This window comes from Nuphar pumila, chromosome 6 (genome assembly GCF_984573655.1).
Source record: "Nuphar pumila chromosome 6, dmNupPumi1.hap1.1, whole genome shotgun sequence".
In the NCBI taxonomy this organism is placed as follows: domain Eukaryota; kingdom Viridiplantae; phylum Streptophyta; class Magnoliopsida; order Nymphaeales; family Nymphaeaceae; genus Nuphar; species Nuphar pumila.
Window position 1 is genome coordinate 2917048 of NC_143254.1, and position 18844 is coordinate 2935891.

An 18844-nucleotide genomic window follows, 5' to 3' on the forward strand; every position below is an offset into this window, starting at 1 on the left:
CTGAGTGGGTAAAGGGAAAGGGTCAGGGTCGTGTATTCTTGTTGATGCAAAACTGCTGTTGGTTGTACTTCAAGAAAGTTTGATTACTTAGATGAGCAAGACAGTGAAGTAGATGTGGTGTTTGTGTAAATATATTTGTGATCAATTGTGTGAATATCATTTCAAAGTCGCTAAGTTCTCTAATCTCAGATATTATACCCAAATGTGTCTTTCATGTTTTGGTCATCCTTGAAATTCTTCAAGGTAGCACTCAACTGGAGCTTTGTGTGTTGCATGGGTGGACTTAAGCCCCTCAAGTTGTAGCAATTACCTCCAGTAAGTTTCTAGCATTCCCTAACAAATCTGGCTACTTAGAAAACAAATATGAAACTTACCTATCAAGAAACTAACAAGAATCTGCAGAAATGAAGAAAAAAAAAATGATTAACCTAACTATATACTGCAACACACACGTAAAGCTAATAACCAATAACTTCACCGTTGATCATGCTGAATGGACCTAACAGTGCAATCTGCTGATTTCGCAGGTCAGCGTATAGGAGAAAAAATATTTTCAATACTTATGCTGAATGTCAACGATCAACAGATCTAGACTCGCAGTGATCTGATCCACGCTGGTGCCGATATGCTACCGACCCAAAACAAGAAATAAAAAAATTTATGTTTTGTGCAGGGTGTTCAGATCTGAGCAAATCTACGAGTGTATTGCAGACCATGACTGTATTAATTTTTTCGTTATGCACAGGGCTGCAGATCTGCGATGATCTGCAACGTGATGTACACAGGTTGTTGACGCTCCATCGCACTAAATCAGAGTTTTTTTTTTTTACGAAGTGCTCACGCTGGCTTCATCTAGCCGATAATGCGAGGCAGATTGAGGACCAACTGCGCTCTCCCAAACTACTAGATCGACTGCGGCAGACCAAACAACTATGGTCTATGAATCATGCACATCTGCATGATTCGTAGATCAAGATTTTCTGACATAACATATATGGCTAAAAAAAACAGGAATCTGCAGATCTTTTTGGGCGTACTGCGAGATCAAACACTCTGCGTGAGTATGCAACTCACGCAGATTTGTTTGCAGCCCGGGAAAGAAATAAGATATGCATGCTGTGTATACTAAAAAAATAATTAAATGTCAGACGAAAGTAAAATAAACTAAAGGGTCTTCTTCTTCATTCCGCACGATTTGGTGGTTGCATTCTTTCCTTGCGAATGCTTGTCGAAGAAGATCAGAGCAGGGTGGTGCAGGAGTGGAGATCAAGCCTCCCTGCGATACAGAGTACCCTATGGCACCCAGACGCAGGAGACGGTGGACATGGGATGGAGCCAGCCGAGGGAGTTGCTCCGCCTCATGCTGTGGCGAGGACCGTCCCCTCCGAGAGGGAGCTGAGGAGGCACCTCAGTTGGAAGACCTTCGACTTGCTGCTGGATCACCACCGAGAAGGAGGTGGCTCAACTACCGAAACAAGCTTTCGATCTCGATCTATGATCTTCACCACCACGGAGGCTTCGAGCCATTGCGCCACCGATAGAGGTCGATCATCACCACCCGAAGTCTGCCCACCCAACGAAAAACTTCTGGCTCCGCCACTGTGTGAGAGCCGAGAGAGTGTGACTGTTGTGAGAAAAAAAACAGGCGTAAAAAAAATGAGGGTTTTCACCCTCATTAGAGTCGGGGAGCGTTTATTTAAGCCCTAACTTTTGGTCAAATGAGGGTTTTGACCCTCATTTGACCAAATGCATTGAGGCGTATACGCCTCTTCCTGAGGCGCGCCTCGCCTCGAGGCGTGCGCCTCAAGGCCTATGAGGCGCACGCCTCGGAAGTTTTGCGCTTTACCCTTGCGCCTCAAGGCATAAAGCCCCTCGCCTTGAGGCGAGGCGCGTTTTTAATAACACTGATACCATGTAATGAAGTGCCAAATGAGGGAAGCGATATCTCCAAAAGCAAAACACACACATACACAAGTAGCCACTAATGGGCAAAAAAACACACAAAATGAAGTGAAAAAATATATTCCACTCAAGAGGGCTTCAAAGAAACATACTTACAATGGGGGAGAACCCATTTATTTATAGGCATAAAAAGAGAACCCTTGGAAGGGCTCCTAAGGGATGTTAGAGCCCTTCCAACGGTCACAAATGTGACCGCTGGAGGCTCCAACGTCCCTCAAGGGGTGGCATTTCCAAGGTAAAAGAAAAAAAAGAAAAAGGAAAAAGAAAAGAGAAAAATAAATAGGGAAAAATGTACATGGCGTGAATGAGGGTAAAAAGACTATTTTACCCCTAGTGGGTAATACAAAGAAAATATATAAATATATGTAGATAGACACATAGGAATATATATATATATATGTACAATCATATTTTAATACTCGATTCCCCTTCTTTTGTGGCCACCTAACGACAGCCGCCGCCGACGATAGCACCATTGCTGCTCTTCTCTCTCTGGCTCCTCCTGTTTCCCCTGGTCGATGACTCCTATGTTGCCGCCGGTGATCGAAGTTACCGACGACCCCGTTGCTTTCTCCCATTGGACGAGGTCCAACCATCGCCACCCGTGACTGGCGATGACGTCGCCATCCCCCTTCTCCCTCCTCCTTGGTCCCACAACACCGGTGACTCCCTTCTGGTAAACCCTCGACGACCCCGAGCACACCCATTTTTTGCCTCATCTCCTTGTGTTCGGTCGATGTTGCGCTCCTCCCTTTCTACAAGGATTTTGGCACTCAACATAGGCGACCCCGAGGCCCCTCGACTCCCCCGTTGCCGCGATCTCCCGAGGTAAACCCTCCCCTCTTCTTCTTCTCCTTTGTGAGGGGTTGACCGACAAGGGAGCTGAGCCCCCTGTCGTTGCCTCTTATCGACAGGGGCTCCGTTCCCCTTGTCCTTGCTGGGTCGGCAGGGGGGCTCCGCTTCACCCTGCCCTTCTTGTTGTGCTGGCAGCAGGGGGCTTCATCCCCTTGCCATTTGCCTTGTCGACAGGGGGGCTCCGCTCCCCTTGTCCCTCTTGTTTTGCCGACAGGGGGCTCCGCCCCCTGCCGCTTGTCTTGTCGACAGGGGGTTCCTCTCCCCTTATCCCTCTTGTGTTTCCCGGCAGGAGGCGAAGCTCCCTCTGCTCTCTTGTGTTTTGCCGGCAAGGGGCTTTGTCCCCCTGCCTTGATCCTGTTGCCGGCAGGGGTAGAGCCCTTGCCTATCTCGTTTCCAGCAGAGGGTTGCGCCCCCTGTCCTGTTTCCTGTTGAGTCAGGTTCGGCAGGGAGCCTCTGCTCCCTCCCCTGCCTTTTTTGTCCCTGCCTCTGTGGCTTTTTGCCAGGCAGGGGTGAGGTCCTTGCCTCCTGCATCCTCGTGGGCAGGGTGCAGTGTCTCTGCCCCTGCCTCTGCATTTCTGGCAGTCTGGGAGCAGGTCTCCCTGTCCCGCTCGTGTGGCTGGGGGGCCCTCTCTATTGTTAGGGCATGTAGGGAGCAAGGCTCCCTGCCTCTGCCACTGTTTACTGTTGGTGGTCAGCAAGGCTCTGTCAGGGGGCCATTGCTGCTCCAGCAGGTAGGAAACCCAGGACTCCCTGCCTTTGTTGTTTTTTTGCAGGGAGCTACCTACCCTCGTATTTGGGGTCCGGTACCACTGCAGGTCTTACCGGACCCGCTTCTCGTTTGTATTATGGCATATTACTAATGTTCTAAGCATCACAGGTTGAACAGTGGATCTAACTTGCCTTAGTGGTTCGAGCTCGTGCTTACCTACGCTGCAGGCGTATGAGGACCCGCAACCCCTCAAGGTAGGGGATTCTTGCGTAAATAGACAATGAATGGATAAATGCTAAAATAAGGAAAGATAACTAAAAATGAAAGAAGACGATGATATATGTATACGTATAAATATATATGTATGTCTTTTAATTCAAGGACGCAATTTCGCAATCCTTGTCCTCTTTACTTTCTTGCACTTTTCTTTTCTGTTGTCGTCGCGCTATATGTGCTCAGGCTTTTTATTCATGTCTTTACAGTTCATGTCATTTTAACTCAAGGACGCGGTTCCGCGATCCTTGTCCTCTTTACTTTTTCGTACTTTACTTTCCTGTTGCCCCGCGCTTTGCGCTATGACATTTACTTGTATATGTATGCCTTTTCTCCAGGATGCAATCCTAGTCCTCTTTTACGTTCTCGCACTTTACTTTCTGCATTTACTTTTGTTGCCTCGCGCTTTATGCGCCATGGCCTTACTACTTACTACCTTACTTTCCTGTTGTAGTCGTGCTTGCTTTTGCACTTACTTTTTGTATGTGTTGTTCGTCCTTACTTTGATGTTGCATTTCGTGTATATGCTTTGCTCGTGCATGTATTCTTATCACTGTTGTATGCTCATTTACTTGCTTACGCTTATTGTTTAATCGAGGTACAACTCCATGCCTCGCGAGTCATCTTTTGCACTTGCTTAGTCAGGATAGGATCCCATACCCTGTGAGTTGCTTACGTAGTTGTCTGCTTGTGTGTTTCGATGGTCGAGGTATGATTTCATAGCTCGTGTGTGGCTTGTGCATTTTACGCTTGAGGTGTAGCTTTGCGCATCGAGTCTTGCTCCTCGATTTGCCACGACACTATAATGTGCACGAGCTTGCACTCCCTGAGTGCAGTTTCGAGTGTATAGTGTATACCGTTTTCACTTATTTGTCTTAAAAGACACGATGCACACCTATGCACTCGGTTCTCCAAAGGATGACTTTTTAAGCACCAACCTATTTTCGAAACGTATAGTTTTGCAAAGCAAATTTCGAAAGCCTTTTACGAGATTGCAGATGGATCTCCCAAATCGATGTATTTGGGAGAAGTGTGTTGCAACTTCGATTCGCGTATCCGATACGACTCAGATAACCTTGTTTAGGAGCCTGTGCACGAGTAGGGCGAGAGTCCTATCGAGGTACTTGCACCATCGCTAAGATCGACATTATATCACCTCTAATGCGAGACTTAGTTTCTAGGCTTTCTGGTTAAACCAAGATAGTTGGCGCACTTCCTTCTTTCGCGAGATTATCGCAAGATTATTGTTGATGGATTTCTTTTAAGGAATTCATGCTTCTCTCCTTGTAGTCGTACTCTCGGTCATGTACAATATGTTTGGACTACGAAGAGCAGGATGAGAGGTTTGTAGTAACCTCGAAACGTGTATTGACACTTTAAGGTAATCATGAAATGTTGATATTCGCCTAATAGGCAAAATGCTTACAACTGTTTAAAGGACCCGAGCGTGATAAGTTGGATCTTTAGTGAGTTCACTGTGGACTTCTTTAAAGCAGATGTGTGGGGGAATTCCTATGAGAAATCCTTACCCCTCTTATCGTGATTGTACTTTTGAACAGGTACGTTGTTACTGTGGTGAGTAGGATGAAAGGTGTGCAGTTGCCTCGAACGCGCAATGGCGCATGTAATTCACATAATGATAATTATACGCCTTCACAGGCAAGATGCTCGATTGGGTCGAAAGACCAGAGCATATAGAATGAGACGGCGGTTAAGAAACCTCCCGTCGTGCCCATTCAGGATGGTTCATCAAGAGAGAGGATGAATGGTACAAAACTCTGATGGACGAGCCATTAATGGTTATTACGAGCAAAGGTTCAGCTTTCCCAGTCATCAGAGGTAGGGGAAATGGGGCTACCATAATTATCCTAGGTGGTAGTCGTCTAGCACTTCTGCAAAAGTTGGATGCATCCATAGGCCATGTTCGCCTTTGGGGACTTACTCTCTTGGTCATTGGCCGTCCCCTTAGGATGCAGACTCAGTCAGTCATTCGGGGTATAATAAAATACATAGCATAATGGACCCCCAAATCGATCTCGGTCGTTCCTACGTTTTTTCCTTGTGCGTACCCACAATGGCCAGCTCATACTGAGAACAAGATATAGCCTACGCACATGATTATGAGATATGTGTTGTGACATGAATTGATTGCTTGCTTGTTCGGTAGCTTAGTATGCTACTCGTTGAGCTATGCATGTCTGCCGAGGCGTTACTCTAGTTGATTAAACTGCTTACGCAGTTCTTTGTTTAGCAATAACTAGTTTCTCATACTAGTTAAATGCTTATTCGTTGGCGTGCGTCTCTTATGATTGATATGATTGCATACAACACGTAATCTACGAACTGGTGGCAACTAGGACTGATGTAGCCGCTTGTCTTATAAGCTGCTTACATATTGTGATATAACTAATACCGTATGATTGTGTATCATGTGTAACTTATGAATTGCTTGTGATGCAATAGTGTGTGCCTTACGATTAATGTAGTTACTTGCCGATGGACTGAAACATCTAATGGTAATTGTATTGTTTTACGAGCATTGTTATGAATGTTTGTCTTATGCAGTTGCTTTGTTTGACTGTTGAATAGAGTTAGTCACTCTTTACCTATAGTATTAATTGGATCGCTATAGTTTGCTTGTTTAGCACTATGGTCCTTATTGCTCTTGTATTTAGATGTTTGCTTTACTAGAGTTTTGTTTACTCCACAGTATGTTTGGTTAGTTCTGCTAGTCTTATTTTTTTCCTACTTGATCTATCAGATATCTTGTTTATTGCAGCATTTGTACCTTCTTGTCTTTTGCACCCCTACTAGTCTGTTGTGAGACTGACTCATTTCATGGGCAGGTGGTGAACAGGTTGAGACAGCTTGCGATGGCACGATGAGGTGATGCGTTCAAGGCGAGCCCCTTTCCCTGACGTTGCGCTCCTGAGGACACTTTTGGTAAATGTGGTATAAAGTTTCTTTAAAGGCATCTCTTCTGATTAAAACTCTGGATTACTAAAACTGTATTACCAAAACTTTGTTCTTCTTTTCATTTCAATAAAATATATATTCGAGTTGCAAAACGGTTTGTAAAGGGAAGTTTGTGTTGTAATGCGCCCAAAGTCTAGGGACTTGCTATTACAAACATAATTTTCCGCTGAACTCCTGTTTCAAACTCTAATAAGTAATCGATTTCAAAGCTTTCAATCTTTTTCATAAAAGGTTTCAAGTCCACGATTTTGGGGCGTTACAATATTGTACATGTCATGGATTTTTAACATTATATACTTTTTGTTGTGTTTTCAAATAAAGATCCGGAACTGTCCATGTAATTAGTCACCCTGAAGTTAAAAAGTGTACGTTATAGGCTAAAATTAAAATTTTTAGCCTACCAATACTAACCTAAGAAGCCCCCCCCCCCCCAAAATGGTATAATGTTTTGGAGATGGCAGCTCATAACCCATTCATGAAAATTTGGAAAGAGTAAGAACCATACCTACAATGGGTTATTACTTCTTTTTTTGGTGTGAAACCTTGTCAAAATGTCAGTCCCTCCCCTGTCAAACAAGTTTTCTTTTTGACATCAAAAAAAAAAAGAGGAGAAAAAGAAGTCTTGTGAAAACTAGACAGGACTCAAGTCCATGATTTGCAACACTGAAACGTCGTTTAGTCAATCTCTTTAAAAAAGCCACCAATTAAGGTTCTTTAATCTCTCTTTGAACCTTTTTCTTTACCTTCAATCAGTTTATTTAACCATGTTTAAAAAGATTGACTGCTTAAAATCTTCCAAGTATCACATAAAATCATGAAATTATTAAAGACTTTATAGATGCAGGTATTGTTAATTTATCAGTTATTGTAAAAACCAAAAAAAAGCTTGGATTCAGGTCGGATCCGGACCTGAACCCAACCCAGACCCAACAGAGGCATCGCCTCTCGTGTCTTTTAAAGACAACGAGGCCAAGGGGGGGAGGTTCTCGAAACCCCCATTTCCCCTCTGCTCTCTCGTTCTCTCTGCTCTCTCCCCCAACCGCCTCCTCTCGTTCCCCCGCAGCCACTGACGACCACAGTCACCGACAACCGAAGACGCAAGCCACCACCTTCTTCCTTCTCTCTGCTGCGAAGGCCCCGGCGACGGAAGCCGCCGGCCACCACCTTCTTCCTTCTCTATGCAACGAAGGCACCGGTGACCCACCGCCTTCCGCCCCGGCACCCTCCGTTCTCGCCCAGCATCCGACCACCTACCACTGGAAGCCCGGGCGTGTACCCCTCTGTCGCCTCCTCTTCCCCTTTTCTTTTCTTCCTTCCGTCGACCGACAAGAGCAAAAGCCCCTGCCTGTCGGTCTTTTACGGCAGGGAATGGCCATCCGACAGGGGCTTTAGCCCCTACCAGTTTGCCGACAGGTCGACAGGGGTTTTTACTCCTGCCGCCTGTGAGAAGGGTTCCGGCAGGGGGTTTTGGGGGCCCTGTCTGCCCTTTTGTCTTCACCAGGGAGGGTCAAGACCCCTCCCTGTCTCCTTCTTCACCAGGGAGAGTCGAGACCCCTCCCTGTCTCCTTTATCACAGAGAGGGTCGAGCCCCTCCCTATTCCTCTATTTAGGTGCGCAAGGGAGGGTCTCACCCTCCCTGCCTTCTATCTTCACAGGGGAGGGCTGAACCCTCCCTGCCTTCATAGTACGCAGGAAGGGTCAAGCTCCCTCCTTACTCCCTTTGATTTCAGGGAGGGGTCGAGCCCCCTCCCTGCTCCCTGCGGCCAAGGGAGGGGTCGAACCCCCTCCCCGCACCACCTTTAACAGGTGAGGGGCCCAACCCCCTCCCTGCTCCTTGTTACGGCAGGGGAGGGGTTGAGCCCCTCCCTGTTACGACAGGGGCCCCTCCCTGCTCCCTCTTTTCAGGTGTCAGGCAGGGGCTTTCCCCCTTGCCTCTTTGTATATTCGGCAGGCAGGGAAAAAGCCCCCTGCCTCCCCCTTAGTGGCTTGCGGGCAAGGGCCTCGCTCCTGCCTCTTTGCTCTTACGATAGGCAGGATGAAGCCTCCTTCGTTGTCTTCTTCAGGCAGGGGTGCAGCCCCCTGCCTCCCTGTTTCTCGCTGACAGCAGGTAAGCAGGGGCTCGCAGCCCCTGCCCCTGTTTCTTGCTCGTAAAGCAGGTTCGCCGAGGGCATGCTGCCCCTGCCCCTGCTTCGTGCGCTGATAGCAGGTGCGCAAGGGCATGATGCCCCTGCTTCCTTTATGTCAGAACGCCGAAAGTGTCCCTGACCTTCTATTTTTGGTGTTAGCTTGCTAAGATCATCACTTTTGCAGTTCGTACGACGGGTCCCGCTCGCGCTCCGCGGTCTGAGCCATCAATCGTTTACACCCACAGACACCAGCAAGCTTGCAACTCCCCAAGTTAAGAGAAGATTGCACGGAGGACTTGGACAATTGAATTGAGTTCAATTAACTAAAAAGGACAATTACATAAATATATATACAAATATATATTTATACGAGTACGCATTTAACTCAAGGACACGGTTTCGCAATCCTTATCATTTACTTTTTGTCAAGTCTTTACCTTGCTGTCGCGCTTTGCGCCCAGGCTCTTGCTTTTGCAAATGTTTTGTTACTGCCTTGCTATTGCAGATGACGCTCAGGTTTTCGCTCATTGCACGTGCTATAAAGGCATCCTCGTGGAGGATGCAAAGGCATTTACCGCTCTCTCTCTCTCTCTCTCTCTCTCTCTCTCTCTCTCTCTCTCTCTCTCTCTCTCTCTCTTGCGACAAGAGTTAAGTCGAGAGCTTGGCGATACATCCTCATCTAAGGAAAGGGATACCTCGCAAGGATCCTGACTCTTCGAGTGCACAGTCCTGCAAAGTAGACTTGAGATTTAGAGAGCTGCGCAAAATCATCAAAGACTGCCCAAATCAAAGTATTTGAAAGAATGTGTTTTGGTTGGTTTTGTTCGCCTATTCGACATATCTAGGGTAACCCCAAATTGGGGCTTGAGCGAACTTCTTAGCGAGGGTTCTGTTGAGAAACCTGGATCCCATCTATCGAGGCCGGTATCAAGTCATGTGAGGCATGTAGATACCTCGATAGCGGATGAGATTCGAGAAAATCACATGCCAGATGTTGGCACAAGTTGTTGGTTGTTTCAAAAGATAAAGGATGTCAAAAGTTTAAGAAACATTATATCTTTGTGAAACACTTTTGTTGAGGTTCCTATTGAGGAACTACACCCCTTTCATCCTAGAGTATTTGTAGTCGTGCACTACACGCTAGTACTGCAATGATCGGATGAGACGGTCGTGCGACCTCAAATAGTGCTAAATGCACAATGCTGTAATCACATAAAATGGTGACTGATCGCCTTAACAGGCTAAATGCTCGAGTGGTTGAAAGACCACAGCATATAATGGGTCATTAGTTAAGCAACATCTAACGCACCCATTCGCTTCTTGTTGTCTGTCAAGGGAGAGGACAAAGTGGTACAAAAATTCCAATGGACAAGTTGTTAACAACCACCTCACGGGTAAAGATCCGGCCTCCCCAGTCATTGGAGTTAGGGGAAAGGGGCTACAAAAGTTAGTTCAACACTTCTGCAGAAGTTGGATGCATCTGTGGCACTGCTTACCTGTCTTTGGGGAATCCTCTCTCGGCTAAAGTAGTGCCCTTAAGAGCGGACTCAACTAGATATTCGGGTTATTGAAAATACATAGAATAACAGACGCCCGAACTAATCTCAATTGTTTCTACATTTTTTCTGCGCGTACCCGCAGGCCAGTAATATCGAAACATAAGTTTGTTCACACTGGTTGATGGGTCATAAGACTTTCGTGTGTTTTGGATACATATTTTTGTCAAGTAAAAGCTTATTGATGAAATTACGTATGACTTTGTGTGTCTCCGAGATTCTTATGATTATGATGTTTATGTTAGCATATAGATGGATGACATGTCACACCGACAAATGATTAGTTTAGACTATTTAGGTGAATAATACATCACGCCTACATAGTTTTATTGCAGAGAATTGTGTTATGATTGCCTAAGTGAATATAACATACTTGTATAACATGATTGATAAGTATCTTGAATTTGATTGAAATGTCTTGAAGATATGGGCATGAGTTACACGCTAGAAAGGTCGAATGCGATATGCTTTGAGATAAGAATTTGAATACATATGATGATGCAATGATTTGAATATTTGCATATATAACTTAAATCCTGTGAATTTATTGAACTACGTAAGAGTTACATGTGTTGATGTTTAGTCGATTCATATTATGTATTTTGCGTGTTCTCATGTGTATAGAACTCATGCTTTGTTTATGCATGCTTCGAGGTCCTATTTGAGGAATGCAATGTTCCTGGTGGCAATGATACGATACGTAGTATTATATGCTTCTTTATGATGTGATTGAAATGCCACGTGATAAGAAATGTTGAAAGCATGCGATAAATGTTCATAGTTCATGGAACCTTGTTGGAAGAACGTGTGATCTTGTGATTTGTTTTACCATGTAAAGTGATACGATGCATATTGTTGGTATACATGTTTGTGCCCATGTTGGTGGCTACTAACCCCAAGAGCAGTCAATTGTTCGGAGCAGTCGATTGTATTGATGCATGTATCACTGAGTATGGTATCTGTTGAGGACCTGATCTCCAAAGGATTATCTGCGAGGGCGTGTATGATCAAGATCTGGTAACCGGCTAGAGTGGTAGATTCTTTGTGAGGATGTACATTGTCCAAGGGTGGGTAGCCGCAAAGACGGTGAACTCTTGTGAGGAAGTGTATGATCTAAGACCAAGTATATTTCCTGGACCAGATGATCCAGCGTTGATCTTGTTGATTATAATAGTGGCTATCGACCCTGAGAGCAGTCATTTGTGTTGATGCGTGTATCGCAATGATTTTCATTGCATATGGCATTTGTTGGGAATCGGGTTCCTAAAGAATTCTCTGTGAGGGTATGTATGATCAAGACGAGGTGACCCGGCTAGAGCGGTAGAATCTCTATGAGGATGTACACTGTCCACGAGCGGGTAGCCGCAAAGACGGTGAACTCATGTGAGGAAGTGTATGGTCCAAGACCAGGTATACCATCTAGGGCGGTAATTCCTTGTGAGGTTGTACAATTCCAAGATCTGGTAACCCGACTAGAGCGATAGAATCTCTGTGAGGATGTACACTCTCCACGAGCGGGTAGCCGCAAAGACGGTGAACTCCTGTGAGGAAGTGTATGGTCCAATACCAGGTATACCATCTAGGGCAGTAATTCCTTATGAGGTTGTATATTTTCCTGTCCAAGCGATCCGACGTGTAACTTGTGAATTTTGATTACCATAAAAAGTTATGGTGAGCTGTAATGATCTTTTGAGTTATGAATCTATAGTTTTGGCTTTCTGCTTTAGCATGCATACATGTTGAACCCTGATGTGAGAATCAGATCTTTATTGATTTTAGATCATGTTTTGGACCTTCTATGGAAGGGTGGGTTTTTCTGAGAAAGTATGACGCCTTAAGTGAGTCATAACAGGTGACAGTTGCCCGCGTAAGGCCTTGAGAGTTGGGAATAGATTAAGGTTGTTCAGAACAAAGAGTTTGTTAGAAATAGTGAGAGCGACAAACGATGTCCTGATAATGATTAAATATAGAGACCCTGTTCTAAGAACGAAAACAACCTAGTTGTGTGGTATTTCACAGCTTACGATCAAATGAATCGTCATGTTGCGTTTGACAGTTGCACTGCTTACTTGTTTTGCACTGCTTGCTTGAACTGAATATCTACTTTGCACTGCTTAGCATACAGTTTCCTGTAGTCTCTTTTGTGCACCTACTAGTTTTTTGCGAAACTAACCTATTTTATGGGTACAGGTGATGATTGGGTACAACACGGGCGATGGCGCGATGGAAAGATGGCTTCAAGACTTTCTTCTTCCTGCTCTTAGCTCCCGTCCTGGACGTTTTGGGTTTTGTAACGGATTTTCCTTGGGATATCCGAATTTTGTACTATTGGGGAAACTTCTTAAATGACATGGATTGTGCGTTTTGGTTCTTCTAGCTAACGTGCCCAAAGTTGTCAGCTTGCCTTTCTGAATTTAATAAAAGAATAGTCTTTCGCTGATTTCATAAACAAACTCTAAAGGAAAGATATTTTTTCTAGTCTCTTGCATGTTTCCTGAAAGGTTCGCAAGTTTGAAATTTTGGGGCGTTACAGTTATCACAAGGTCAAAGTTATTTTTCATGTTGCAAAAGGTAAAAAAAACGATGGGAGGGATCAATTTCCAAGCACATCATATTTTTTGGCATGAAAGAAAGAAAAAGATATTTTTTACGGTATGTGTTTCTAAAGTAAATTTTTAAGTTTGAGTTATAGGTTACCTGATGTACCACCGTCAGCATTGTTGCTGAAAATCTCAAGGTTTACAAGAGTCGGACCATCCATACGCAGTGAACTTTTGTAAACTTCATAAGGTGATATATCCCCATTACGTAAAGCATCATCTAGCTGGTTTTAGAAGGGAAAGTCATCACTATACTGTAACTCAATCCTGCAAAAAATGAATTGTGTACCAAAGCATACAAGAAACTCACCATAAACCTAGATAGATTTCTAAGAAGTGCACCAAGGGCACTTAGAGCAAGCTCTTGGTGCAGGATACCATTTAATGCAGAACTCCAAGAATTACTGGATCCACTAAAGTAATGCTCTGATTGAATCAACTTGCAAACTACAGCAGCATCCATGAAATCAGTGCCAGGTAGAACCGAGCTCATTTGCAAAAAAGTAGAACCTGGACAAGATTACAAGCTTCCCTTTTAGGTTATCAAGGGGAAAATAGAATAATTTAACATAGAAGACATGATCTTTAAGTAGTAAAGAATATGACATAAAACAAATGATGGAGGCTTAACACTGATAATGGAACAACATCAATGGGGACATCATCAAGAGTATACAGAAAAGAACTGACGTTTCAAATGCTTGATCTTTTAGGCAGGTGGAAAGAAGCCATGACTAAAGCATGAAATGAAATATGATTTCATCTCTGATTATCAACATCATCCTAGATCAGATAAATAAATGGTAGCTATTGATCCATATATTGTTGCAGTTAATACATCACTTAACACATTTTTTTCACTTAACACATTTAAAAACCAATGAATAGATGCATGGAAAAGGACAAGAAATCTATACCTTGATAAACTGGTCGCACTCAAGCACATGTACATGACAGCACTGGCAGTTGAATACAAAATAAAGGTCCAGTGGAAAGGGAAGGGAGCAAAAAATTCCTATTGATCCATATCATTTCAAGGGAAGCATTTGAATCTTGTTGCAGATAAAAACAATTTCAACTTATTAATAGTTCCCGTGAACTTTACCATTTTGCTGATTATCAAGTTGCACCTGAATGCAAGTACATGACAACACAAGTACTTGAATTACAAAAGAGTTTCAAGACAAACAAAAGGAGTGAACAGTTTCTATTGATCCATATCATCTCAAAGAAATGTGATTGCATGACTACTTTTGTAACATACTGCCCTACTTTCGTAAATTATAGGCCTTAATTTTACTCCAAATATAGTGATTTATACAAAAGTCAACCTTAGGTCTTTATTTGTCCAAGTGTTGTGAAAGGTACCCATAACAAGAAAATATTTTTAATAATTAAATTATGAAAGATTTTATCCCAGACTTTTGACACAAAGTAATAATATGTAAAAATAGAATTTTTAAAAGCTTAAGACCAAAGAAATACTTAAGATTTCAAGAGGCGCAATCTTGGACCCAACCGCAAAATTTCAAAATTTTTACTTGAACCTTGATGTTGACTTTGTATCCTTCAAAGAATTTGAATTTTTAGATGTCTTTCATGGATTCAAATAGGGAGAGGGAGTATTTGCTTATTTATATTTACATGTAATGTTTTAAGTAAATGGAGAATAAACAAGTAAATAAGGAGGAAGGCAAGGGACTTATATGTAAATAAGAAAGAAAGCCTGGGGTGAAATAGTCATTTCACCCCTATGCCCCCCCCCCAAGGGGTATGGAAACGGGGAAAGGAAGGGAGGAGCATGGGGCTAAGGAGCGAAGGCGCAAGGAGCTAGGAAGCAAAGGTGTGGACTGCAACTATTAGATAAGTAATTAATTGTGGTTTTCAATAATTAGGCTTCTTAAGTTTTATATGTAGTTAATTGTAGTTTTGATAGTTAGAGTGAGGTTTTGTTAATTTAAGTTTTGTAACTAGGTAGTTAAATGCCTTCCATAAGTAGGGGTGTACATATATATTTTTCTTAAATTTTGTAAGCAATTATGGTTCTGTTAATTAGGATTAAAGTGTCAAAAATTAGTTTATTATGGATAGTAAGTTCTAGTATTCCCATTTAAAGTTGGATTTCTGAAAAGGAGTTTCATGATAGTTATAATTCCAATATTTAAGATTAAGCATGCTACATGTTCATTTGCCCACAAGCAATTGATTGTAGCCAGAGATTCTGAATTTAGATTACCTAAGTTTCAAATGATTTAAAAATTAGTCTTTTGCTTAGTAAGTAATCAGACAAATCCAATAATTGATTTCATCTTTCATATCCTTTTCAAAAGCATTGATTTTCATAAATCACAAAGTTTTACTATTATTAAATGCAATTTAACAATCTTTTCGAAGTTAAACAAGTTCTTCTAAATTGTTTTGAAAAGCCATCAGATTTTCTCAATTGCTTCAAAAGTAATTAGCTATATCTCTTATAAATATAATTATGGTTTTAAGTGTTACCCTAGTTTTATTTTATCATCTTTGAGTTTATTTGAAGCTGTGTTATTTAGAAAATAGGATATGGCATTGAAAATCAGATGAAATTTCATTTCAAAATCTTTTATTCCAAATGAATATTGTTTTGATTGATTTTAAGTGTTTGAATTTAAATATCCGTTCACATAAGTATAAGTGGACCGCTGACCGGATGGTATATCGCCCCTCGACAACCTTATCGAGGTTTGGGGGGGTCTTTTAAAAAGGACAATTGGCCCAGTTGGCTTGGACTGGGAGGAGATTCAAGGAGAGCAGATTCAACCTAGAGATAGTCGGTTTGGATAAACCTACTCAAGAAGACATAAAAATGAGGTTGAAATCTCTTTCTTGAATTAGGTAGAACCGTAGAAGAGAAGTCAGAGAGAAGAAAAGAAGCCAATTTTGATCGCATTCCTTCGTCAGCTGAATCCGACCACCAAAATTTAGAGTCATTATCTGAGTTGTCATCTTCCTTCCTTAATCCTCCTCAGGTACATAGAATCTCTAGAACTTTGATCCTTCGTTATCGTTTTGTATCCTATGAATCTTTCTCTCATCAGCATTACGCATTTTTAGCATTAATTCATTCTTATGTTGAGCCTAAGTTTTATGTAGATGCAGCATGAAAAGAGGAGTGGCAAAGAGCTATGGCAGAAGAAATGAGTGCACTTGAGAGGATGCGTGGGAATTGGTAAAACCTCCGCCAGAAAAGAATGTTGTTGGGAGTAAATGGGATTATAAGATAAAGACCAAGGCAAATGAGTCACTTGAAAGATATAACACAAGATTAGTAGCAAAAGGCTATAGTCAACGGTTTGGAATTGATTTTGTTGAAACCTTCGCTCATTTGTAACTCATATGACAATTATTTGTACATTGTTTATTGTGGTTGCAGTACAACAGTGGAATCTATAGTAGTTAGATGTAAAAAATGTTTTCTTCAATAAAGACCGGGAGGAGGAAGTGTATATGGAACTACCAAAAGGATATTCAGACCTAGAAGGTAGGGTTTGTAGACTTTGCAGGGAGCTTTATGGACTTAAACCGGCACCACGAGTCTAGTTTGAGAAGTTTAGTTCAGCAGTGAAATCTCTTGGGTTTGAGCAGAGTCATCATAACTCTACCTTGTTTGTGTCTTCCTCTATGCTCGGGAAATGCATATTACTTCCCTATGTAAATGATATAATACTCTATGGAGATGACTTGGAGAGAGTTGAGGAGACCAAGAAGAAGTTAGCCAACATGTTTGAGATGAAAGACTTGGGGCATTTAAAATATTTTTTTAGTCAGGAGATAGAATACTCAATGAGGGGATTATACTTGTCAAAACATAAGTATGCAACAAATTTGGTGGTAAAGCCAAGACTGGCAGATGACTAAAAAAGAATCAATTTTTTCATGGAAGCAAATTTAAAGTTGAGAGCCACAGATGGTGTAGAGTTAGAAAATCTTATAGTATACATACAATTGGAAGTATCATATAATTGACCATTTCCAGGCCAGATATTACCTATGTAGTTCTTGTAGTCTGTCAATTTATGAGTACTCCCAGGACAATTCACTTAACAGTTGTACTCAAGATCATCAGATATGTGAGAGACACTATGCACTACGGTATGTTTTTTCATCGTCATCTGACATTGTGCTAAGACCTTTTGTGATATTGATTTTGGAGGCTCTACTCGGGATCAACTCTCTACGATTGGCTTCTGTATTTTTCTTGGAAGCTCCCTAATCTCATGGAAAAGCAAGAAACAACAGAGGGTTGTGTTATCCACAATGGAAGCATAATATAGAACTATGGTTCAAGTGACTGCAGTGCTGAGATTATTTGGATACGATGGTTATTGAATGAGTTGGGAATCTCAAGCATGGACAAGACTCATTTATATTATAACAATATGAACACTATTCATATTGCAAAGAATCCAAAGTTTCATGAGCGAACTAAATACACTGAAATAAATTGTCATTATACAAGGAGAGCTTATGAAGATGAAGTCATTGTTCTGGAACATGTGAGCTCAAAGAATCAGATAGCAGATATGTTTACTAAGAGTCTTGCTCTTTCACATTTCAACTCTTTCCTTTCCAAACTCAAAATGGTCCCATTACATCATTCCAAGTTTGAAGGGGAGTATTGAGACTTACATAAAATAGTGTTTTACTAGTCTTGTGCTACTTCTATTTATGTATTCCCTTGTATATTATTTAATTGTTAGGGGTAGTTTAGTCATGTATATTTTATTTTTTGTTCTTACCTTGTAAAATAGTGAGAATCGACCCTTAAAATGAAAAGGGATTCTCCTTGAAAATGAGAAGTATAGTTAACTTCCTTCCCACTTCTCCTTTGTGCTTCATTTGAGAATATCTAACCCTAATGCAAGTTTAGAGTTTTCTCAATCACTTCATAGTTGTATCTTGCCTTGTATTGGAGATTTTAATGAAAATGATATATTACATAGAGTTGTTACAATGCTCAGTAAATGTTCATTTTCTTGCTTTTCTAAAGCTTTGACGGGTTTATTTAAAACCTGAAGACATATATAAACAACTTAAAGTCACACCCTAAGACTAGACCAATTATATGCTAGTTTGGGAGCATGACAACTTTAATCAACTACTCGCTCAATTTCATAGCAGACAAACACAAACAGTTTTCGAAATGCTATTAATAGTTATTCTGACATTAAATGGATTTTACCATTTTCGTGCACATTGACTGCATAGCAATGTAATTGTAAGGGAAATCTGCTATCATTCTCAACAACTGAGAATGCAGGACTCTCCATGCCATAAATGAAACAAGAACCTCACCTTATAATGCATAGGCAAACCAAATTTTCACAACATAAAACGAAAATTCAATTCTTAGACATATGGTCAATCAAAAAGTCGCCATTCAATATTATGAAAAAACCTTGAAATAACATAACCTAATTGAGACTGTGATACAATTTAAGGAAACATAGAATGTATATCAATTGGCAAGTCCAAAAGAACATTGGCAAGCTGAGGGACGCCAAGGAAATTCAGCAAGTGATTTTTTATCATGAACATAAACATTATACTAGTGTATGTTGAGAACAAATGGTAAACTTCAATTTCAGAATTACAAAACCAAAGGCGGCCTACAACAGCTGTAGAGACTGTCATGAAGATACAACTATAGAGACAAAGATAGTCACCATTTTTGTGTGTTTCCCATTACTACAAGCATATAAGGGGACATGACATACGATAATCAAAAAGGAGTATTTGTGTGACATA

General features: G+C 41.7%; 1 protein-coding gene across 1 annotated transcript in view; it reads right to left on the bottom strand.

Annotated features, from left to right (window-relative positions):
- MSH7 (MUTS homolog 7) overlaps positions 1–18844 on the bottom strand; it is a 57417-nt gene that overhangs the window by 9935 nt on the left and 28638 nt on the right. The window contains exons 10-11 of the mRNA XM_090009194.1: positions 13368–13567; positions 13155–13281 (exon numbers count right to left, since the gene is read on the bottom strand). Of these exons, the coding sequence (XP_089865320.1) occupies positions 13155–13281; positions 13368–13567 (327 nt within the window). The remainder of the gene's footprint in view (positions 1–13154; positions 13282–13367; positions 13568–18844) is intronic.